This window comes from Oncorhynchus mykiss, chromosome 21 (genome assembly GCF_057628025.1).
Source record: "Oncorhynchus mykiss isolate SJ-2025 chromosome 21, ASM5762802v1, whole genome shotgun sequence".
Classification (NCBI taxonomy): Eukaryota; Metazoa; Chordata; class Actinopteri; order Salmoniformes; family Salmonidae; genus Oncorhynchus; species Oncorhynchus mykiss.
The window spans coordinates 33,006,560-33,028,439 of NC_143042.1; the positions used below are offsets into that span (position 1 = coordinate 33,006,560).

At 42.2% G+C, this 21,880-nt stretch overlaps 1 protein-coding gene across 2 annotated transcripts in view; it reads right to left on the reverse strand.

Annotated features, from left to right (window-relative positions):
* ache (acetylcholinesterase (Yt blood group)) overlaps positions 1-18,778 on the reverse strand; it is a 34,948-nt gene extending 16,170 nt beyond the window's left edge. Inside the window, exons 1-2 of one of the 2 annotated variants that reach the window (XM_036957785.2) lie at positions 18,428-18,778; positions 1,275-1,709 (exon numbers count right to left, since the gene is read on the reverse strand). In XM_036957785.2, coding sequence (XP_036813680.1) covers positions 1,275-1,612 — 338 coding nt within the window. In that variant the 5' untranslated portion in view covers positions 1,613-1,709; positions 18,428-18,778. Of the gene's footprint in view, positions 1-1,274; positions 1,710-18,173 lie in introns of both variants that reach the window. The other variant, XM_036957786.2, reaches the window with a different exon arrangement.
* Between the last annotated feature and the right edge of the window lie 3,102 nt (positions 18,779-21,880).

The following is a 21,880-nucleotide window of genomic DNA, read 5'->3' on the forward strand; positions in this document are numbered from 1 at the left end:
TTTTTACGTAAGTCGTTCTGGCTGCATTGTTTTAAAAACCCAATAATGTAGTGGGTCCATCAGACCCGCAAACATTGGGTGAATAACAACAACATGAACACCAAGTGCATTTAAAATCGCAAACATACTTTAAAGTAAAACAAGGAAATGAAGTAAAAGCAAACAAGTAGCAATAAAATAGATTAATAATACAAAAGTTAAATAAAATGCATCCCAAATGGCACCCTATTCCCTACATAGTGCATTACTTTCAACCAGAGTTCAACCAGAGTCCAACCAGAGTCAACCAGAGTCCAATCTAGCAAGCTAGATCTAGTCAGGTTTTTATGAAGCTAGCCATCTTCAGTTAGTGTCACATTAAAGATCAGCCCAACTCATTGTCTCCAACTGAGACAATGCTGAAACATCAATCCACGGGCCGAGTGAGGGACACATTTTCATTTGTGCCAAAATCAAAATGAAGGAAAAGTTATCTTGCAAATTCTGCAGACTACGGTGTGAAATAGACTTTTAGAAGTGCTGTCTTTTTGTTATTACCTATTGTTAAGGCCGTATTTGGTGTGCTTATCAATACACAATCATCTTTTTTTCCCCCACCTATTATACATCTACTGTATAATGCTATGCATGATGTTTCAAATGCATTTATTTAACTTGGCAAGTCAGTTAAGAATGACGGCCTAGGAACAGTGGGTTAACTGCCTGTTCAGGGGCAGTACAACAGATTTGTATCTTGTCAGCTCGGGGATTTGAACTTGCAACCTTTCCTAGTCTAACGCTCTAACCACTAGGCTACCCTGCCGCCCCAATGTGATGCATGCCAATTTTTTATACACAAAAAAACATTTGATGAATACAATATTGAATCAGTCATCTTTCTCAAATGAAGGGGATGATGATGCAATCTTTGCGAGAGGGAGGGAACCTAATTTCATTGGTCCTCAATTCGTGGCTCAGTTACTTCATTCGGGATAAATTAAGTTAGCCCTGAGTTAGCCTGTCCCGGAGCAAGGTTATAAGAAGGATTTGTTGCCATTGAAAAATGCCTTGCTAAAAGGTGAGTCACTTTCGTGGTACGGGTTATCCTAAATTAAAGTTACCTTGCTAACTCCTCAAACCTGATTTGTAGTATACTCCTCTGGTCAAAAGTAGTGCACTAAATAGGGAATAGAGCGCAATTTGGAACCCAAACAAAGCATGTCTAAAACCATAGACCTCTTAAGAGTTTCGCATCTTGGAAACCTGGAAAATGTAAACGTGAAAGAAATGTAAACCTGTTGGGGTTCCACATCTCGCTTCCCTGGAACCCGGGGAAAGAGGTGTCAACGAACTGGTAGCAGGCGTTGGGATAGGAGCTAGCTTCGAACAAGTCCGACCATGGCTTCTTGGGCTCCGCCTTTCGGAAGCGCTTCTTGCCCAGTGGGGGCTCCGCGAATGGGATTCCGAGGAAAGCGGTCACGTGACTCCGGTCCGGCGTCGGTAGGCGGACGCCGCGGACACGTCCTGCCCGCGTGGCGACGACGAGTTCCGGAGAGTCACTCTGGGAAGAAGAAGAGGAGGCGAGGAGAGAGAGGAGGAAGAAGGGGAGGAGGAAAACGATGGAGGTATGCATGGCGCTGTTGCTGTTGTTTGCTGATTGTGGACTTCTTGGTTCTGATGTTAGGTAGTCGGAGGTGTGTGGTCTCTGTTCTGTCTGGAGTCCCTCAGATCTGTAGGAGAGAGGAGCAGAGGGAGGGGGAGAGCAAGAGAGAGGAAACGTGATTAGGAGAAAGAGAGTGACAGAGAACAGATGACACAAAGGAGAGAGGAAGATAGAGAGAGAGAAAAAGGGATATAAATACTAGCAGATATATATGGAGAAAGAAAGGGAGTTGCGTGTTGGAAAGAGGGAGAGCTTGAGGAAAAAAACTGCGGGGCTTGATAGTATTTACTAAGCAGATATTTACTAAGCATGTATTTACTAAGCAGGTATTTACCCTAGCAGGTATTTACTAAGCAGGTATTTACCCTAGCAGGTATTTACTAAGCAGGTATTTACCCTAGCAGGTATTTACTAAGCAGGTATTTACCCTAGCAGGTATTTACTAAGCAGGTATTTATCCTAGCAGGTATTTACTAAGCATGTATTTACTAAGCAGGTATTTACCCTAGCAGGTATTTACTAAGCATGTATTTACCCTAGCAGGTATTTACTAAGCATGTATTTACTAAGCAGGTATTTACCCTAGCAGGTATTTACTAAGCATGTATTTACTAAGCAGGTATTTACTAAGCAGGTATTTACCCTAGCAGGTATTTACCCTAGCAGGTATTTACTAAGCAGGTATTTACTAAGCAGGTATTTACCCTAGCAGGTATTTTTACTAAGCATGTATTTACTAAGCATGTATTTACTAAGCAGGTATTTACTAAGCAGGTATTTACTAAGCAGGTATTTACCCTAGCAGGTATTTACTAAGCAGGTATTTACCCTAGCAGGTATTTACTAAGCAGGTATTTACCCTAGCAGGTATTTACTAAGCAGATATTTACCCTAGCAGGTATTTACTAAGCAGGTATTTACCCTAGCAGGTATTTACTAAGCAGGTATTTACTAAGCAGGTATTTACTAAGCAGGTATTTACCCTAGCAGGTATTTACTAAGCAGGTATTTACCCTAGCAGGTATTTACTAAGCAGGTATTTACTAAGCAGGTATTTACTAAGCAGGTATTTACCCTAGCAGGTATTTACTAAGCAGGTATTTACTAAGCATGTATTTACTAAGCAGGTATTTACTAAGCAGGTATTTACTAAGCATGTATTTACTAAGCAGGTATTTACTAAGCAGGTATTTACTAAGCAGGTATTTACCCTAGCAGGTATTTACCCTAGCAGGTATTTACCCTAGCAGGTATTTACTAAGCAGGTATTTACTAAGCAGGTATTTACTAAGCAGGTATTTACTAAGCAGGTATTTACCCTAGCAGGTATTTACTAAGCAGGTATTTACTAAGCAGGTATTTACTAAGCAGGTATTTACTAAGCATGTATTTACTAAGCAGGTATTTACCCTAGCAGGTATTTACTAAGCAGGTATTTACCCTAGCAGGTATTTACTAAGCAGGTATTTACCCTAGCAGGTATTTACTAAGCAGGTATTTACCCTAGCAGGTATTTACTAAGCAGGTATTTACCCTAGCAGGTATTTACTAAGCAGGTATTTACCCTAGCAGGTATTTACTAAGCAGGTATTTACCCTAGCAGGTATTTACTAAGCAGGTATTTACCCTAGCAGGTATTTACTAAGCAGGTATTTACCCTAGCAGGTATTTACTAAGCAGGTATTTACCCTAGCAGGTATTTACTAAGCAGGTATTTACCCTAGCAGGTATTTACTAAGCAGGTATTTACCCTAGCAGGTATTTACTAAGCAGGTATTTACCCTAGCAGGTATTTACTAAGCAGGTATTTACCCTAGCAGGTATTTACTAAGCAGGTATTTACCCTAGCAGGTATTTACTAAGCAGGTATTTACCCTAGCAGGTATTTACTAAGCAGGTATTTACCCTAGCAGGTATTTACTAAACAGGTATTTACTAAGCAGGTATTTACCCTAGCAGGTATTTACTAAGCATGTATTTACCCTAGCAGGTATTTACTAAGCAGGTATTTACCCTAGCAGGTATTTACTAAGCAGGTATTTACCCTAGCAGGTATTTACTAAGCAGGTATTTACCCTAGCAGGTATTTACTAAGCAGGTATTTACCCTAGCAGGTATTTACTAAGCAGGTATTTACCCTAGCAGGTATTTACTAAGCAGGTATTTACCCTAGCAGGTATTTACTAAGCAGGTATTTACCCTAGCAGGTATTTACTAAACAGGTATTTACTAAGCAGGTATTTACCCTAGCAGGTATTTACTAAGCATGTATTTACCCTAGCAGGTATTTACTAAGCAGGTATTTACCCTAGCAGGTATTTACTAAGCAGGTATTTACCCTAGCAGGTATTTACTAAGCAGGTATTTACCCTAGCAGGTATTTACTAAGCAGGTATTTACCCTAGCAGGTATTTACTAAGCAGGTATTTACTAAGCAGGTATTTACCCTAGCAGGTATTTACCCTAGCAGGTATTTACCCTAGCAGGTATTTACTAAGCAGGTATTTACTAAGCAGGTATTTACCCTAGCAGGTATTTACTAAGCAGGTATTTACCCTAGCAGGTATTTACCCTAGCAGGTATTTACCCTAGCAGGTATTTACCCTAGCAGGTATTTACTAAGCAGGTATTTACCCTAGCAGGTATTTACTAAGCAGGTATTTACTAAGCAGGTATTTACTAAGCAGGTATTTACCCTAGCAGGTATTTACTAAGCAGGTATTTACTAAGCAGTTATTTACTAAGCAGGTATTTACCCTAGCAGGTATTTACTAAGCAACGGCGTGAGGTCGGGTTTAGAGAAAGAGGACAAGAGGCGAAGGAAGGGAAAGAACTTAAGCAATATTAAATATTGAAGGACACTCTACACCACAAAGCACCCTATAGTCAAAGGAATCTAATTAAACAAACCAACTGTGTTGATATGACTGTAAGGATCTCTGAAAAACACACACACACACAGCCATGCAAGCGCTAACATGCACTCACACACACACAAACCTGTGAGGTTGTAAGTTGTTGTTCTTGTTTTTGCGATGCGTGGTTGCCATAGTGACAGGATTCGTTTGGGAGTCACAGATAGGGGTACATGACTTTCACTGCAGCTGTGTGTGTGTGTGTGTGTGTGTGTGTGTGTGTGTGTGTGTGTGTACTATTTCGGTTCTCTTTCTCTTCGCTGTATGTTGATCTATTTTTGGTGGTGTCACCTCTCTCCCGATCCTCTCTCTCACGCACGCACACACACACAAATGCACGCATGCATGCACGCACGCACACACGAATGCACGCATGCACACACACACACACACACACACACACACACACACACACACACACACACACACACACACACACACACACACACACACACACACACACACACACACACACACTGCATCCTCTTCTCATATAGGCCAACTGTACGCTTATATGGCATCATCACATACAGTCAGGTCCAAAATGATTGGCACCCTTGATAAAGACAAGCAAAAAAAGCCTGTATAAAGTAAATAATACTAATACTGAGCTTTATTGTGTGCTCAAAACATTGGGGAATTATATACTTTTTTACAATTAATCAGAGAAATAGATTTTGTTTAACTAAGTAAAAATGATATACACTACCATTCAAAAGTTTGGGGTCACTTGTTTTTTGAGAAGACAAGCACATTTTTTGTCCATTAAAATAACATCAAATTGATCAGAAATACAGTGTAAACATTGTTAATGTTGTAAATGACTATTGTAGCTGGAAATTGCAGATTTTTTTATGGAATATCTACATAGGTGTATCGACGCCCATTATCAGCAACCATCACTGCTGTGTTCCAATGGCACGTTGTGTTAGCTAACCCAAGTTAATTATTTTAAAAGGCTAATTGATCATTAGAAAACACTTTCTGTTAGCACAGCTGAAAACTGTTGTTCTGATTAAAGAAGCAAAAAACTGGCCTTCTTTAGACTAGTTGAGTATCTGGAGCATCAGCATTTATGGGTTTGATTACAGGCTCAAAATGGCCAGAAACAAATTATTTTCTTCTGAAACTCATCAGTCTATTCTTGTTCTGAGAAATTAAGGCTATTCCATGTGAGAAATTGCCAAGAAACTGAAGATCTCGTACAACGCGGTGTACTACTCCCTTCACAGAACTGCGCAAACTGGCCCTAACCAGAATAGAAAGAGGAGTGGGAGGCCCTGGTGCACAACTGAGCAAGAGGACAAGTACATTAAAGTGTCTAGTTTGAGAAACAGATGCCTCACAACTGGCAGCTTCAAGAAATAGTACCCGCAAAACACCAGTCTCAATGTCAACAGTGAAGAGGCGACTCCGGGATGCTGGCCTTCTAGGAAGAGTTCCTCTGTCCTGTGTCTGTCTTCTTTTGCCCATCTTAATCTTTTATTTTTATTGGCCAGTCTGAGATATGGCTTTTTCTTTGCAACTCTGCCTAGAAGGTCAGCATCCTGGAGTCGCCTCTTCACCGTTGACAATGTTATGTTATTTAATGGACGAAAAATGTGCTTTTCTTTCAAAAACAAGGACATTTCTAAGTCACCCCAAACTTTTGAACAGTAGTGTATATTAAAAAAAATAGCAGTCAAAATGATTGCCACCCCTGCGTTCAATAATCTTGCACCCTCTCATTGCGAGGATAAAAAAAATTCATTGATTCATCCATTGATCTCAGTGGAGGAAAACTGATATTCCCTTGTTGATTATTGGATATTATTAGTGCACGAAATGACATATTAGGATCTCGACCCGTAGCCACTGCAGAATTTACATAAGCTGCATTCACTGTTGTCTTTTTCATCCCTAGAATCAATGCTTGGTTCGAGTGTGTAAATCTGTGTGTACTTCAGTAGATAGATTTCCGATAGGAAGGAGGAAATGCACATTTTGGGAGGAAGGAGAGATAATTGGGACATAGCCCATGTTCAGTCTTGAAGGAAACTCAACTACCTCAATATATACAATACAGTATACACCGTACACTGAGTATACCAAACATTTGGAACCCCTTCCCTTCCCCTGTTGACCTCAGAACAGCCTCAATTCGTCGGTGCCCATGTTAACTCCAATGCTTCCCACAGATGTGTCAAGTTGGCTGGATGTCCTTTGGTAAGTGGGCCATAGGGATGGGCATTTGACATTAATATTGTGAAAAAAACATAATATCCAGTTAAAATATTAAAGAAATCTTGACTCTTGACCAATCTGTAGTTTTGGCTAAAAGCAAAGGTGATATATTTTAAATGTCATGGTATTTTAAATGTCATGGTATTTTAAATGTCATGGAGTATCCTTGTAGGTAACAATGTCACAAGGATCATCTAATTTCATTTATAAACAACGCTTTTTCATTGTCAAAATAGACACTGACTCCAAGTAATCGAATGACAACGTCCGTTCGGATATTAGATGAACCGTGTCCCTCCCTAGTGAGTGTGTGTGCGCGCGTGTGTGTGTGAGTGTGGTCACTGGTCAGGCTACAGTACACTCATGATGTCTAGTCAGTAGACTGGACACCCTATACTCTTCTCAAATGTAGGATGAGCTAAGTGAGGACTGACTTAAGGGGGGGGGGGGGGGGTGAAGGAGTGAGAGAGAGTGTGTGTGTGTGTGTGTGTTTGATTTATGTGTGTGTAAGACTGTGTGTGTGTGCGTGTGAGTGTGTGTGTATGTGTGTTTGAGAATGCATCTGTGTCTGGGTAGATACTAGGGAGCGCCAAAGAAAGACTACAGGATACAGGTTGGCTAGTCTGGGGGCTGCTTCCCAAATTGCATCCTATTCCCTATTTTTGTGCTAGTTGTACCTTCACCAAAATGTTTCCTTCATAGCTTGTTCTCCATCTTTAAAAAAAAAATAGGGAGCCCATTTTTTTCAGCACATTTATTTCCATGACTGATCAAAACTAATTTTCTCGTGGCTCTCTCTTTTCTCTGCAGCAGACAAATGTTGAGCAATATGTTAGGAACATCGAATCGCAATAAAGACCCAGTATCGAATCGCAATACATATAGAATCGTGAGACTCGCAATAATTATCGTATCAACACCTAAGTATCATGATAATATCGTATCGTGAGGTCCCTGGCAATTCCCAGCCCTTCTATTTAGTACACTGTTTCATCAAAACTCAATAGGGCTCTAGTGAAAAGTAGGGGAATAGGGTGCTATTTGGGATACAACCTGGGTGTCTCAATTGAGTTATTAATATCTGAAAGGACAGCTGAGGGGCGGAAGTGGGGGAGGGAGGAGTGAGGAGGAGGAGGAGGGGGGGGGGGGGGGGGGGTGAAGAGGGAGAGGGGAATGAGAGGGGTGTCCGTTCTAGAATTAGCTCCTGGAATCTGTGTATGAAGTTCACAGGGGGATATGTTTCAGTGTGGGGGTTTACACCGCCGTCATATATACGTTATGCGTACGCGCTCTCCTCTCTCAGGCGTCTGTCTATCTTTTTCTCTCCTTTCGTCTCTCCGTCACTCCCTTTCTCTCGCCATCTCTCTCCCTCTCGTTCTCTGCCTGAGCCTCAGTGTGAACTCTGGCTTGGTTGCTGTGGAAACGCTGGGCCCACACCACCTACTGCATCCTCTCTGTCCATCTCTTTACCTCCTCCTCTCTCTCTCTTCCTCCCTTTTTCTCTCTCTCGCCCTCCTCTGCCGCGGCCTCTTTCTCTTTTCACTCCACCGTCTCTTCACCTCCGCCCTCTCTCTCTTTCTCTCTTCCCTCACCATGTCCATCTCTCGCTCTCTCTCTCTCGTCTCTGATTCTCTCGTCATCTCCCACTAGCACTCTCTCTTCCTTACTCTCTCCTCATTTTTCTCGCCGTCCATCGCTCTTTCTGCTAATGCAAACTCCCTGTTCGACCTATTAATCCTCTATCCATTCTCTACCCACACTTCTGTCTCTCCATCTTTCTCTTTCCTTCCCGTCTCATCCTTTATCTCCATCCATCTCTTTCTGCTCCATTATGTGTTCTTAGAGCTTTTCCTGTTTCCTGTATGTCTTCCTTCATGCGATCTTAATTCAACCCCCCCCCCCCCCCCCCCACACACACTGCACGAGAGATCAAGTGCCACTAGCAGCAATGGCACTGGTGACATCACTGTACAGTCATCGGTCTAGTAGTTCCACTGTCTTGCTTTTGAGAGACCGTGGATAGGTTCATATTTGCCTACTAGTATACTATACTGTAAAGTACAAGTTAGGCAATAGAGCTACTGTATAAGCCTTATAGCGAGAGACAGTGGCCTAGTACTTCTGTACAGTAATGTAGATCTAGGATAATTTCAGCTTTGTTCATTTGTAATGAATGACCATGCTGATGTTGATCTATATCAGGGATGGGGAACTTTGACGGGGTCCATAAAAATCTGAACTCCACATGATGGGCCGCAATTGCTTGCGGGTCTGCACACACACACACACACACACACACATATTCAAACGCACGCACACACTCGCTCACGCACACACAAACACACACACTCATCTTTGCCTTTTTGTTGAGGAACACGCCCCAATCTGTCACTCTGGGTGACATGGAAGATGAGCGGCACAGGAATCGCTGGAATTTTCCATTTCGTGATTGGCACGGCTAATGTTTCACCCACCAGACTCTTTACACACGCACACACACAAACACACACCGGTATTGGAGGTAGGCAACCATGCATTATACTGTACAAAGAGTCTATTGGCTATCCAATATAGGCCTATTTCGTTGAAGATAAAACTGGTTACGGGATCAGATGGATCAGAGTAGAGAGAGTAGAGTAGATTAGAATAAAATAGAATCTGAATATGAGCTTGCCTACTCATCACAACAAATACTAGACTACTAGACATGGGCATGCAGGGTCCTGGGCGGCGCCCAATCAGGAAAATACCATTAGGCCAAACCAGTACAGTGGTTGCTGCAGCAAATGACAGAGTGGGCTTATCTAAATTGTATCAACATGTAGTAGAATGATTGAAGATATATATTGGGTCTGTGGGGGCCTGGGGAACAGAACCAGCGTGATGTTCTACAAATAAGCATGCTTCTTCATCTTTTGATGACATCATTTCCAATATGAAACTGGCGGCCAATAAGCGATTCAACAATGTAAAGACTATTCAAGTTTAGTTCAAATTTTACGGCCAGTAAAGTTGAATGGTCTATACCACAGCCAACCGCGCCAACTAACATTGTGATATTTTAAGTGTTCACGTGAGTCTGTGATGTTTTCTGGGGCGCGTCTTTTAGCGATTCTAGGGGCAATAAATGGACAGATGTTGCGCACGGCCCCCTCACGCTTTTAATCAAAAGTATAGATACAGTGGGGCAAAAAATTATTTAGTCAGCCACCAATTGTGCAAGTTCTCCCACTTAAAAAGATGAGAGAGGCCTGTCATTTCCATCATAGGTACACTTCAACTATGACAGACCAAATGAGAAAAACATTTCCAGAAAATTACATGGTAGGATTTTTAATGAATTTATTTGCAAATGATGGTGGAAAATAAGTATTTGGTCACCTACAAACAAGCAAGATTTCTGGCTCTCACAGACATGTAACTTCTTCTTTAAGAGGCTCCTCTGTCCTCCATTCGTTACCTGTATTAATGGCACCTGTTTGAACTTGTTATCAGTATAAAAGACACCTGTCCACAACCTCAAACAGTCACACTCCAAACTCCACTATGGCCAAGACCAAAGAGCTGTCAAAGGACACCATAAACAAAATTGTAGACCTGCACCAGGCTGGGAAGATTGAATCTGCAATAGGTAAGCAGTTTGGTTTGAAGAAATCAACTGTGGGAGCAATTATTAGGAAATGGAAGACATACAAGATCACTGATAATCTCCCTCGATCTGGGGCTCCATGCAAGATCTCACCCCGTGGGGTCAAAATGATCACAAGAACGGTGAGCAAAAATCCCAGAACTACACGGGGGACCTAGTGAATGACCTGCAGAGAGCTGGGACCAAAGTAACAAAGCCTACCATCAGTAACACACTACGCCGCCAGGGACTCAAGTCCTGCAGTGCCAGACGTGTCCCCCTGCTTAAGCCAGTACATGTCCAGGCCCATCTGAAGTTTGCTAGAGAGCATTTGGATGATCCAGAAGAAGATTGGGAGAATGGCATATGGTCAGATGAAACCAAAATATAACTTTTTGGTAAAAACTCAACTCGTCGTGTTTGGAGGACAAAGAATGCTGAGTTGCATCCAAAGAACACCATACCTACTGTGAAGCATGGGGGTGGAAACATCATGCTTTGGGGCTGTTTGTCTGCAAAGGGACCAGGATGACTGATCCGTGTAAAGGAAAGAATGAAATGGGGCCATGTATCGTGAGATTTTGAGTGAAAACCTCCTTCCATCAGCAAGGGCATTGAAGATGAAACGTGGCTGGGTCTTTTAGCATGACAATGATCCCAAACACACCGCCCGGGCAACGAAGGAGTGGCTTCGTAAGAAGCATTTCAAGGTCCTGGAGTGGCCTAGCCAGTCTCCAGATCTCAACCCCATAGAAAATCTTTGGAGGGAGTTGAAAGTCCGTGTTTCCCAGCAACAGCCCCAAAACATCACTGCTCTAGAGGAGATCTGCATGGAGGAATGGGCCAAAATACCAGCAACATTGTGTGAAAGCCTTGTGAAGACTTATAGAAAACGTTTGACCTCTGTCATTGCCAAGAAAGGGTATATAACAAAGTATTGAGATAAACTGTTTTTGACCAAATACTTATTTTCCACCATAATTTGCAAATAAATTCATAAAAAATTCTACAATGTGATTTTCTGTATTTATTTTTCTCATTTTGTCTGTCATAGTTGAAGTGTACCTTTTATGAAAATTACAGGCCTCTCTCATCTTTTTAAGTGGGAGAACTTGCACAATTGGTGGCTGACTAAATACTTTTTTGCCCCACTGTATATCTATCAATCAATCTAGGCCTATCTATCAATCTGTCTGTCTTTCTCTATGGAGTAGCCTATGGGCATTTCCATCTAAAAGGACCCATGAGCACCAACATGTTGAGTTCATAGGAGCATAACAAAATGGGTGTCAAATGAAAGATACGAGTCTATATTTTGGAAATAGATACATTTTTCAACCTTTTTCCATCTTAAAAATGAGGCACAAGTAAAGGCTTTGATGTCTGGATAAACAGATGGAAAAGGGGTCTTAGGAAACATCTACTAGAAAAAGTCTTCAACTGTATCAGAAATACATCAAAACAATGATGTTCAATGTAAAGACCCCTGCCAACTAATATCAACACACATTTAGTTTTGGAGAAATTGTTTACCTTCTGTAAGTCTAAGAAATATTGGCTTGTAATTCTGTTACCTAAAACCCACGTATCTTTATGTGGAGGTAGGATAATGAAAGTTTAGAGGAGAAACACGTAATGGTACACCTAACAATTCATTATAATGATTTTACTTATATAAATGTTGTTCATAAATTATTAAGTGATTAAAACTTGTAATTATGTTACAAAATTGGTAACGGAATTACGTAAAAATCAGTAACGGAATTACTGCAGCTGAATTTGGCTACAATGGGAAATCTTAATAGTCACAAACCACAGTTGGGTCACCTGCTACTGTCCTCCGTTCCACTGGCATACTGTTATGTTCAGCACATTACTGTTTTCTTTCTGTTTCTGTCATCTGGTAGTTAAACCAAGAGTGTTAAAAAAGTCTGAGTCTGGACAACCCCTCCCTCTCTCTCTCTCTCTGCCTTTCGCTCTCATTCTCCAGTGAAGGTCACCTCTCCCAGCTCTTACTGCCACCTACCCATTAGCTCCCTCTCTTTCCATTTACTGTAACCAGCCCCCTCACCCACTGAGCACCGACCGACACCGGACGTTCATGGACGTTGAAAAGTAGTTGAAATTCGGTCAGTTCACCCTGGCCTTGATGTTAACGTCCACAGACAAACCGGACTGGACCAAATCTGAACCTATCATAGACGTACAGAACCGGTCAAAAGTTTGGACACACATACAGTGCTTTGAAAAAGTATTCATCTCTCTTGGTGTTTTTCCTATTTTGTTGCATTACAACCTGTAATTTAAATGGATTTTTATTTGGATTTCATGTAACGGACATACACAACATAGTCCAAATTGGTGAAGTGAAAAAAAAAAAAAAACGTTTCCATTTTTTTTTAAACATTTTTAAATGGAAAAGTGGTGCGTGCATATGTATTCACCCCGTTTGCTATGAAGCCCCTAAATAAGATCTGGTGCATCCAATTACCTTCAGAAGTCACATAATTAATTAAATTAAGACCACCTGTGTGCAATCTAAGTGTAATATGATCTCAGTATATATACACCTGTTCTGAAAGGCAAAAGAGTCTGCAACACCACCAAGCAAGCGGCACTATGAAGACCAAGGAGCTCTCCAAACAAGTCAGGGACAAAGTTGTTGTTGAGAAGTACAGATCAGGGTTGGGTTACAAAAAAATATCCGAAACTTTGAACATCCCATGGAGAACCATTAAATCCATTATTAAAAAATGTAAAGAATATGACACCACAACAAACCTGCCAAGAGAGGGCCGCACACCAAAACACACAGACCAGGCAAGGAGGGCATTAATCAGAGAGGCAACAAAGAGGCTGCAAAACTCCACAGCGGAGATTGGAGTATCTGACCATTGGACCACTTTAAGCCGTCCACTCCACAGAACTGGGCTTTACGGAAGAGTGGACAGAAAAAGCCATTGCTTAAAGAAAAAAATAAGCAAACACGTTTGGTGTTTGCCAAAAGGCCTGTGGGAGACTCCCCAAACTCTGTTCAGATGAGACTAAACTTGAGCTTTTTGGCCATCAAGGAAAACGCTATGTCTGGCGCAAACACAACACCTCTCATCACCCTGAGAACACCATCCCCACAGTGAAGCGTGGTGGTGGCAGGGATGTTTTTCATCGGCAGGGACTGGGAAACTGGTCAGAATTGAAGGGATGATGGATGGCGCTAAATTCAGGGAAATTCTTGAGGGAAACTTGTTTCAGTCTTCCATAGATTTGAGACTGGGCCAGAGGTACACCTTTCAGCAGGACAATGACCCTAAGTATACTGCTAAAGCAACACTCGAGTGGTTTAAGGGGAAACATTTAAATGTCTTGGAATGACCTAGTCAAAGCCCAGACCTCAATCCAATTGAGAATCTGTGGTATGACTTAAAGATTGCTGTACACCAAATCAAATCAAATTTTATTGGTCACATACACATGGTTAGCAGATGTTAATGCAAGTGTAGTGAAATGCTTGTGCTTCTAGTTCCGACTGTGCAGTAATATCTAACAAGTAATCTAACATTTTCACAATAGCTACCTTATACACACAAGTGTAAAGGAATGAATAAGAATATGTACATATAAATATATGGATGAGCGATGGCCGTGCGGCATAGGCAAGATTCAGTAGATGGTATAGAGTAATTTAGGGTATGTAAACATTATATAAAGTGGCATTGTTTAAAGTGACTAGTGATACATTTATTGCATCCAATTTTTTATTATTAAAGTGGCTAGAGATTTGAGTCAGTATGTTGGTAGCAGCCACTCAATGTTAGTGATGGCTGTTTAACAGTCTGATGGCCTTGAGATAGAAGCTGTTTTTCAGTCTCTCGGTCCCAGCTTTGATGCACTTGTACTGACCTCGCCTTCTGGATGAGAGCGGGTTGAACAGGCAGTGGCTGTTCACCAGGGGAACCCATCCAACTTGAAGGAGCTGGAGCAGTTTTGCCTTGAAAAATGGGCAAAAATCCCCATGGCTAGATGTGCCAAGCTTGTAGAGACATACACCAAGATACTTGCAGCTGTAATTGCTGCAAAAATAAAGCTCTAAAAAGTATTAACTTTGGGGGGTGAATAGTTATGCACGCTCAAGTTTTCATTTTTTTTTGTCTTCTTGTTTGTTTCACAATAAAAAATATTTTGCATCCTCAAAGTGGTAGGCATGTTGTGTAAATCAAATGATACAAACTCCAAAAAAATAATAATTTTAATTCCAGGTTGTAAGGCAACAAAATAGGAAAAATGCCAAGGGGGGTGAATAATTTTGCAAGCCACTATACTAATTCATGGGTTTTTCTTTCCTTGACTATTTTCTACATTGTAGAAAAATTGTGAAGGCATCAAAACTATGGAATAACACATATGGTATTTTATATTCTTCAAAGTAGCCACCATTTGCCTTGATGACAGCTTTGCACACTCTTGGCATTCTCTCAACCAGCTACTTAGTCACTTGGAATGCATTTCAATTAACAGGCGTGCCTTGTTAAAAATTAATATGTGGAATTCCTTTCCGTCTTAATGCTTGTGAGCCAATCAGTTGTGTTGTGACAAGGTAGGGCTGGCATACAGAAGATATCCCTATTTGGTAAAAGACCAAATCCATATTATGGCATCTCAAATAAGCAAAAAGAAACAACAGTCCATCATTACTTAAGACATGAAGGTCAGTCAATACGAAAAACTTCTAAAACGTTGAAAGTTTCTTCAAGTGCAGTCACAAAAACCATCAAGCGCTGATGAAACTGGCTCTCATCAGGACCGCCACAGGAAAAGAAGACCCAGAGTTGCCTCTGCTGCAGAGGACAAGTTCATTAGAGTTAACTGCATCTCAGATGGCAGCCCAAATAAATGCTTCACAGAGTTCAAGTTACAGACACATCTCAACATCAACTGTTCAGAGGAGACTGCGTGAATCAGGCCTTCATGGTTGAATTGCTGCAAAGAAACCACTACTAAAGGACACCAATAAGATGAAGAGACTTGCTTGGGCCAAGAAACACGAGCAATGGACATTAGACCTGTGGAAATCTGTCCTTTGGTCTGATGAGTTCAAATTCAAGATTTTTGTTTCCAACCAACGTATCTTTGTGAGACGCAGAGCAGATGAATGGATGACCTCTGCATGTGTGGTTCCCACCGTGAAGCATGGAGGAGGAGGTGTGCTTTGGTGGTGATACTGTCAGTGATTTATTTAGAATTAGCATGGCTACCACAGCATTCTGCAGCGATACGCCATCCCATCTGGTTTGTGCTTAGTGGGACTATCATTTGTTTTTCAACAGGAGAATGATCCATAATACACCTCCAGGCTGTGTAAGGGCTATTTGACCAAGAAGGAGAGTGATGGTGCTGCATCAGATGACCTGGCCTTCACAATCACCCGACCTCAACTCAATTGAGATCGTTTGGGTTGAGTTGGACCGCAGAGTGAAGGAAAAGCAGCCAACAAGTACTTAGCATATGTGCAAACTCCTTCAAGACTGTTGGAAAAGCTGGTTGAGAGAATGCCAAGAGTGTGCAAAGCTGTCATCAAGGCAAAGGGTGGCTACTTTGAATCTCAAATATAAAATAGATTTTGATTTGTTAAACACTTTTTTTGGTTACAACATTATTCCGTGTGTTATTTCATTGTTTTGATGTCTTAACTATTATTATACAACATAGAAAATATTAAAAAGAAAGAAAAGTCCTTGAATGAGTAGGTGTGTCCAAACTTTTGACTGGTGCTGTATGTTTCACAAGTTTGGACAGTACAGTACAGTACAGTGAGTAGAACTCAGTCAAGAACAGTACAAGACAATACAGTGGTACAGTACAGTACAATAAAGTAGAGTAAAGAAAATGTGGCATAGTACAGTAGAGTACAGTATATTGTATTGTACTCTACTATACTGCGATCCTTTACTTTACTCTACTCTTCTATTGCACTGTACTGAACTCTACCCTACCCTACTCTGCTGTGCTGTATTGTACTGCACTGTATTGTACTGCACTGTATTGTACTGCACTGTACTGAACTCTACCCTACCCTACTCTGCTGTGCTGTATTGTACTGCACTGTACTGAACTCTACCCTACCCTACTCTGCTGTGCTGTATTGTACTGCATTGTATTGTACTGCACCATGTCCAAACTTGTGAAACATGACTATGCATTTCTGTATAGTACAGATCCGGGGCCCATGATGTAATAATCCATTTCCATAATTCTGTCACCGGTTGTAAAGCCACTTCACTTACTGTAGTTCAGTAACCAAATTAGATTTTTTCAAACTCAAGGTGCCATGTCATAGCTGACACCCCATTCTTTCGGCAGACATCTTTGAATTGGGGCGGCAGGTCGCCTAGTGGTTAGAGCGTTGGGCCAGTAACCGAAAGGTTGCTAGATCAAATCCCTGAGCTGACAAGGTACACATCTGTCGTTCTGCCCCTGAACAAGGCAGTTGACCCACTGTTCCTAGACTGTCATTCTAATTAAGAATTTGTTCCTAACTGACTTGCCTAGTTAAATAAAATAATAATAAAAAACATATTTGAATCTTAATTCAGAGCAGATATTTAATTAACAGAGTTTTTGGAAAATTTGGTCTCATAGAATCCTGAGGGAGATTTTACCGTAATTCCGTTACCAAAGTTTGCATCTGCACAGTTCTTCCACTAAATTTGTTTGTGCAAATGTTTCAGTGGAAATGTTTCAAAGCTGTACTGGTGCATAGAGTTGTATGGTTTGTTCTACTTTTAAATCATTGTTTTTTGTTTGGCAGACATTTTAAAGTGAAAAATCTGAGTCAAAGCCTAATTCCATTATCGTGGAATTGCCCTATACATTATCTAGTAATAAGGCTATAACATGATTCCCAGCACATAGGTAGACTAGATGTATAGTCTAGTCTGAAGATGATATGGCATTATGGCAGGAAACCATGCCATCTTATTTTGACAGCAGTGCCACAGACAGTCGTTATGCAACATCAAGGAGAGAGCATCTCTCTCTCTCACACGCACGCACGCACACACACACACACACACACACACACACACACACACACACACACACACACACACACACACACACAGGATGGCTCTGGTAACGGTTATCAAGCTAACCCAAACAGCCAGCTGAAGTAAACAGACCTCAGACATTTGTGACATGGCCAGTTCAGGAAATCTCTCTCTCGCTATCTGTGTGTGTTGATCTGTCCAACATGGCACAGGATCACAGCAATTAGGCTACTAGGTCTAGGCTATGAAATTGGCTGCCATAGTCGTGTAATAACGCAAGTACAATAATAATAATAATAATAATAATAATAACAATAATAATACATTATTATTAACATTAATAATATACCTATAATAAACACTGATTAGGCTTACAAATGCCATGTTTCTCAACAAACTGGTTTCATCCGATTTGCAACAATTTTATTTGGACCATAATAATAACGCTAGCTCATAATTTGTTGCGTTTCCAATGCAGCGTCGATGTTCGTGTAAACACCACGTCGTCCACTGTACTGTCTATGAAATCTATTAAAAACACGACATACGAGACATCGGCTACCTTCTGCGGTCCCCAACCAAACAGATGTGCGCGAGGCGAGGAACACCAACAAACACACATGCGTCTCGCTCAGTGGTCTCGCCATGGAAGGCGCGTCACACACGCAACAGCATCAGCACAGTAGTCTGTACCCCACCACCACCACCACAGATATACGCACCGTCAACCACTATACCTCACCATGTCCAATTGCATGGTCATGATGCCTGGGTGAATTGAATTCATATCCCGATTCGAATGTTCCAAGTCCATTCCACTCACTGACGGGACTGACAGAGGCACGGGACTAGATCGAGACATTTCGAGCTAAATTTCTATAAAAGGACAGACACAGCAGCCTGCTGATGCACGCACGGACGGAGCTCGAGAGGCGCGGAGCGCGTGGCTGGGTTCATGCTGTGCGTTTACCCTTACCCAGCTAGTTAGTGGTGGGTCCTCCAGTGGTCAAAACCAAATCAACCCTGATTCAGCTGCTGCTTCGCTGAATCCCCCGGAAGGCAACGTTCCCTCCTCGCCCTGTCACCGTCTTTAGAGGACGTTAAACCCCGTGTCACCGGCACCGTTCATGGGGTGAGGAGGGTTTCTAGTTGGGGAGCGAAGACGCGCGGTTTAAATTACGGTCTTCGCTGCCTCGATGTCAGACACAGATGTCTTCTGTTTATTGTGCCCCTCTCTCTCGGTATTGAGTGGAGGTAGTGTCAGAGCCGTACTATGCTGTTATGACGACAGGGGGAGACTGCCACTGATAAAGCTCTTCCACGAATGGGAAAAAAAAGGAAAAGGGGTAGGCTACTCAAAGAAACTCTCGCGAGAAGAAACGCAGCTATCCCATACGCATCTATTCTTCATGGATCAACAAGGGTTTGCTTGCCAATACACTTGCCAGTACACTGACCACACTTGGTATGTAGGCTGATATGATGTTCTGATATTTGTATTTCTCTTTCAAAATCGAATTGCTTTATTGACATGACATACTATTAGTAATAATAAGACGGCAGTAGGCCTGATAACTGACAATGATGAAACAGCCATTAGGGAGGTCAGAGACAACAACCTCTCCCTCAATGTCAGCAAGACAGAGAAGCTGATCATGGACTACAGGAAACGGAGGGCTGAGCACGCCCCGATACACATCAACAGGGCTGTAGTGGAGCGGGTCGAGAGCTTCAAAGTCCCTCGGTGTCCACATCACTAAGGATCTATCATGGTCAACACACACCAACACAGTCGTGAAGAGGGCACAACAACGCCTCTTCCCCCTCCGAAGGCTGAAAAGATTTGGCATGTGCCCTCAGATGCTCAACAAGTTCTACAGCTGCACCATTGAGAGCATCTTGACTGGCTGCATCACCGCTTGGCGTGGCAACTGCTTGGCATCCGACCGGAAAGCCCTACAGAGGATAGTGCGTACAGCCCAGTACATCACTGGGGCCGAGCTGCTTGCCATTCAGGACCTCTACACCAGGCGGTGTCAGAGGAATGCCCTAAAAGTGGTCAGACTCCAGCCACCCAAGTCGTAGACTGTTCTTTCTGCCACCGCAAGGCAAGCGGTACCTTTGCACCAACTTTGGAAACAGCAGGGCCCTGAACAGCTTCTACCACCAAGCCATAATAAGACTGCTAAATAGTTAGCAAAATAACTACCCGGACGATCTGCATGGACCCTTTTTGCACTGTTTTGACTTCATCACAAACGCTGCTCCTACTGTTTATGATCTGTTACTTTATTCCTAGTTATATGTACATAGCTACCTCAATTACTATCGCACCCCTGCACATCAACTTGGTACTGGTACACATTGTGTATTTAGTATTACGTGTTTTACTTTTCTATTATTTCTCTATTTTTTTTCTCTCAGTATTGTTGGGAAGGGCCCGAGTTAGCGTTTCACTGTTAGTCTACACCTGTTGTTTACCAAGCATGTCACGAATAAAATCAGATTTGATTGAAATGTTGTCAAAGTATCAATGGTACTGTAGGCCTACAACTGCAGTGGGTCATACTATACAGTACCAGTCAAAAGTTTGGACACACCTACTCATTCAAGAGGTTTTTCTTAATTTGGACTGTTTTCTACAATGTAGAATAGTATTGAAGACATCAAAACGATATGGAGTCATGTAGTAACCAAAAAAAGTGTTAAACAAATCAAAGTGACCAGGAGTGGTGTGATGCTGATTTCGTGTGTGTCAACAGCGCAAAAGGAGAAAACTCTTTGGCTCAACAAGATTTCGACATGTGAGGTGGGAAGCTAGGACTTTCAGAGTAGGGCACCGGTTAAAGGTGTCATCTCTGGTGTCTCGTTGTCTCGACATCTCTGGTGTCTCGTTGTCTCGACATCTCTGGTGTCTCGTTGGACATAACGACTGTGTGGGTTTAGGGAGAACATTCCAGGAGTGGTAGACGCACATCGATTGAATCGAATGAAAGACGGAAGGAATCGGTTTTACTGTCGTTCGGTGAAGGGGTTCTCCCTACTTATGTAAAACTTGGGTAGGTGAGATATGCGGTGAGATCGTATGTACAGAAACCGTTGCATTGTTACAAGTGTAAAAAGTCTGGACACGTGGCAAGTGTTTGTCGAAGGAATACATATGTGGTAGTTGAAGAGTCAGATGAAGAATGTTGTTGTAATTGTGATGGGAACCACGTTCCCAAGCTCCCGGAGTGCTCTGTATGGATGAAGAAGGTCGCAGTAGCTAGGATCAGGGCCATCCAGCAGGTCTTCTATGTGGAGACAGTGAGAATAGCTGAAGGAGTGAGTAGAGAGGAGATGGTAGTGGATGTCCCACAGTCTGCAGTGAATGACAAGTATCCTGACGTACGAATAGTGAAGAAGGTGGCGTTTGTAGTGCAAGTGATCAATTCCACTAGTCAAACGAATCAAAAAAATAAAAGAAGCTAGACATCATTGCGAAGGCGGCAAATACATTTCTGGATCTCCAGAACTCTACAGCTGAAATGTTACAGGGAGTACTGAATGAAGAGGTCCCCTCCCTCCCAGGTTCCTGCTTCCTGAGCTTGTACTATCTGAACTATCTGTACTATCTGAATATCTGAATATCTGTACTATCTGAACTATCTGAATAGTACAGGTTTGGTTTGAAATTCAGGGTGGTGGCATGAATTTTATTTATGTTTTTTATTAGATTTTTTTCATCCAAACCATTTTTTTTTGTGGGGGGGGGGGTATTTTTTTACTACGCTGCACAGTGGCGGCAATACACCTTATGAGTGTAGTCTGCCAATAAACCTCAGAGAAGAAGAACTCTGGGGTGGCTCCTAGAGGAGGAAGACTGCCACCAATGCTATCACCGGGACCACGGCACACCCAGCCACGGGTGACCTGCAGCCAGAGGAGGGCCAAGCATGTGTAAGTGTTGTCCAATACATTTGTTCAGAATGGCTCCTTGCTCATGCATGTTTTCCTCTCTGCCCTCTGTGGCCTGCACTAGACTGTTACTGATTGTTACTGTCAGTAAGAATAGGAGTAGTATCTCTCACAATCTCTTCCCGCACTCACGCTCTCTCCCTCTGTGTGCACGCAATGAATGTCCTCCTTTCCTCCAGTCAATCTTGAGAAATGTTGATACTGGACAAGAGAGGGAGGGGCACACCGATGATGAGAAATGGGTGTGTGAGAGAGATGGACTAGGTTGGTCAATACTGCGAGTTCAGGGAGGGCAGAGAAGTATTAGCTAATTAAGGAGAGTGCCTAGACTCGTCTGGTCAGCCTCTCTCTCTCTCTCTCTCTCTCTCACACTCACACTCACACACACACACACACACACACACACACACACACACACGCGTATTCTCGACTGCCCAGCCTCTCATTTCTTCTGAGGGCACGTCGTGAAACA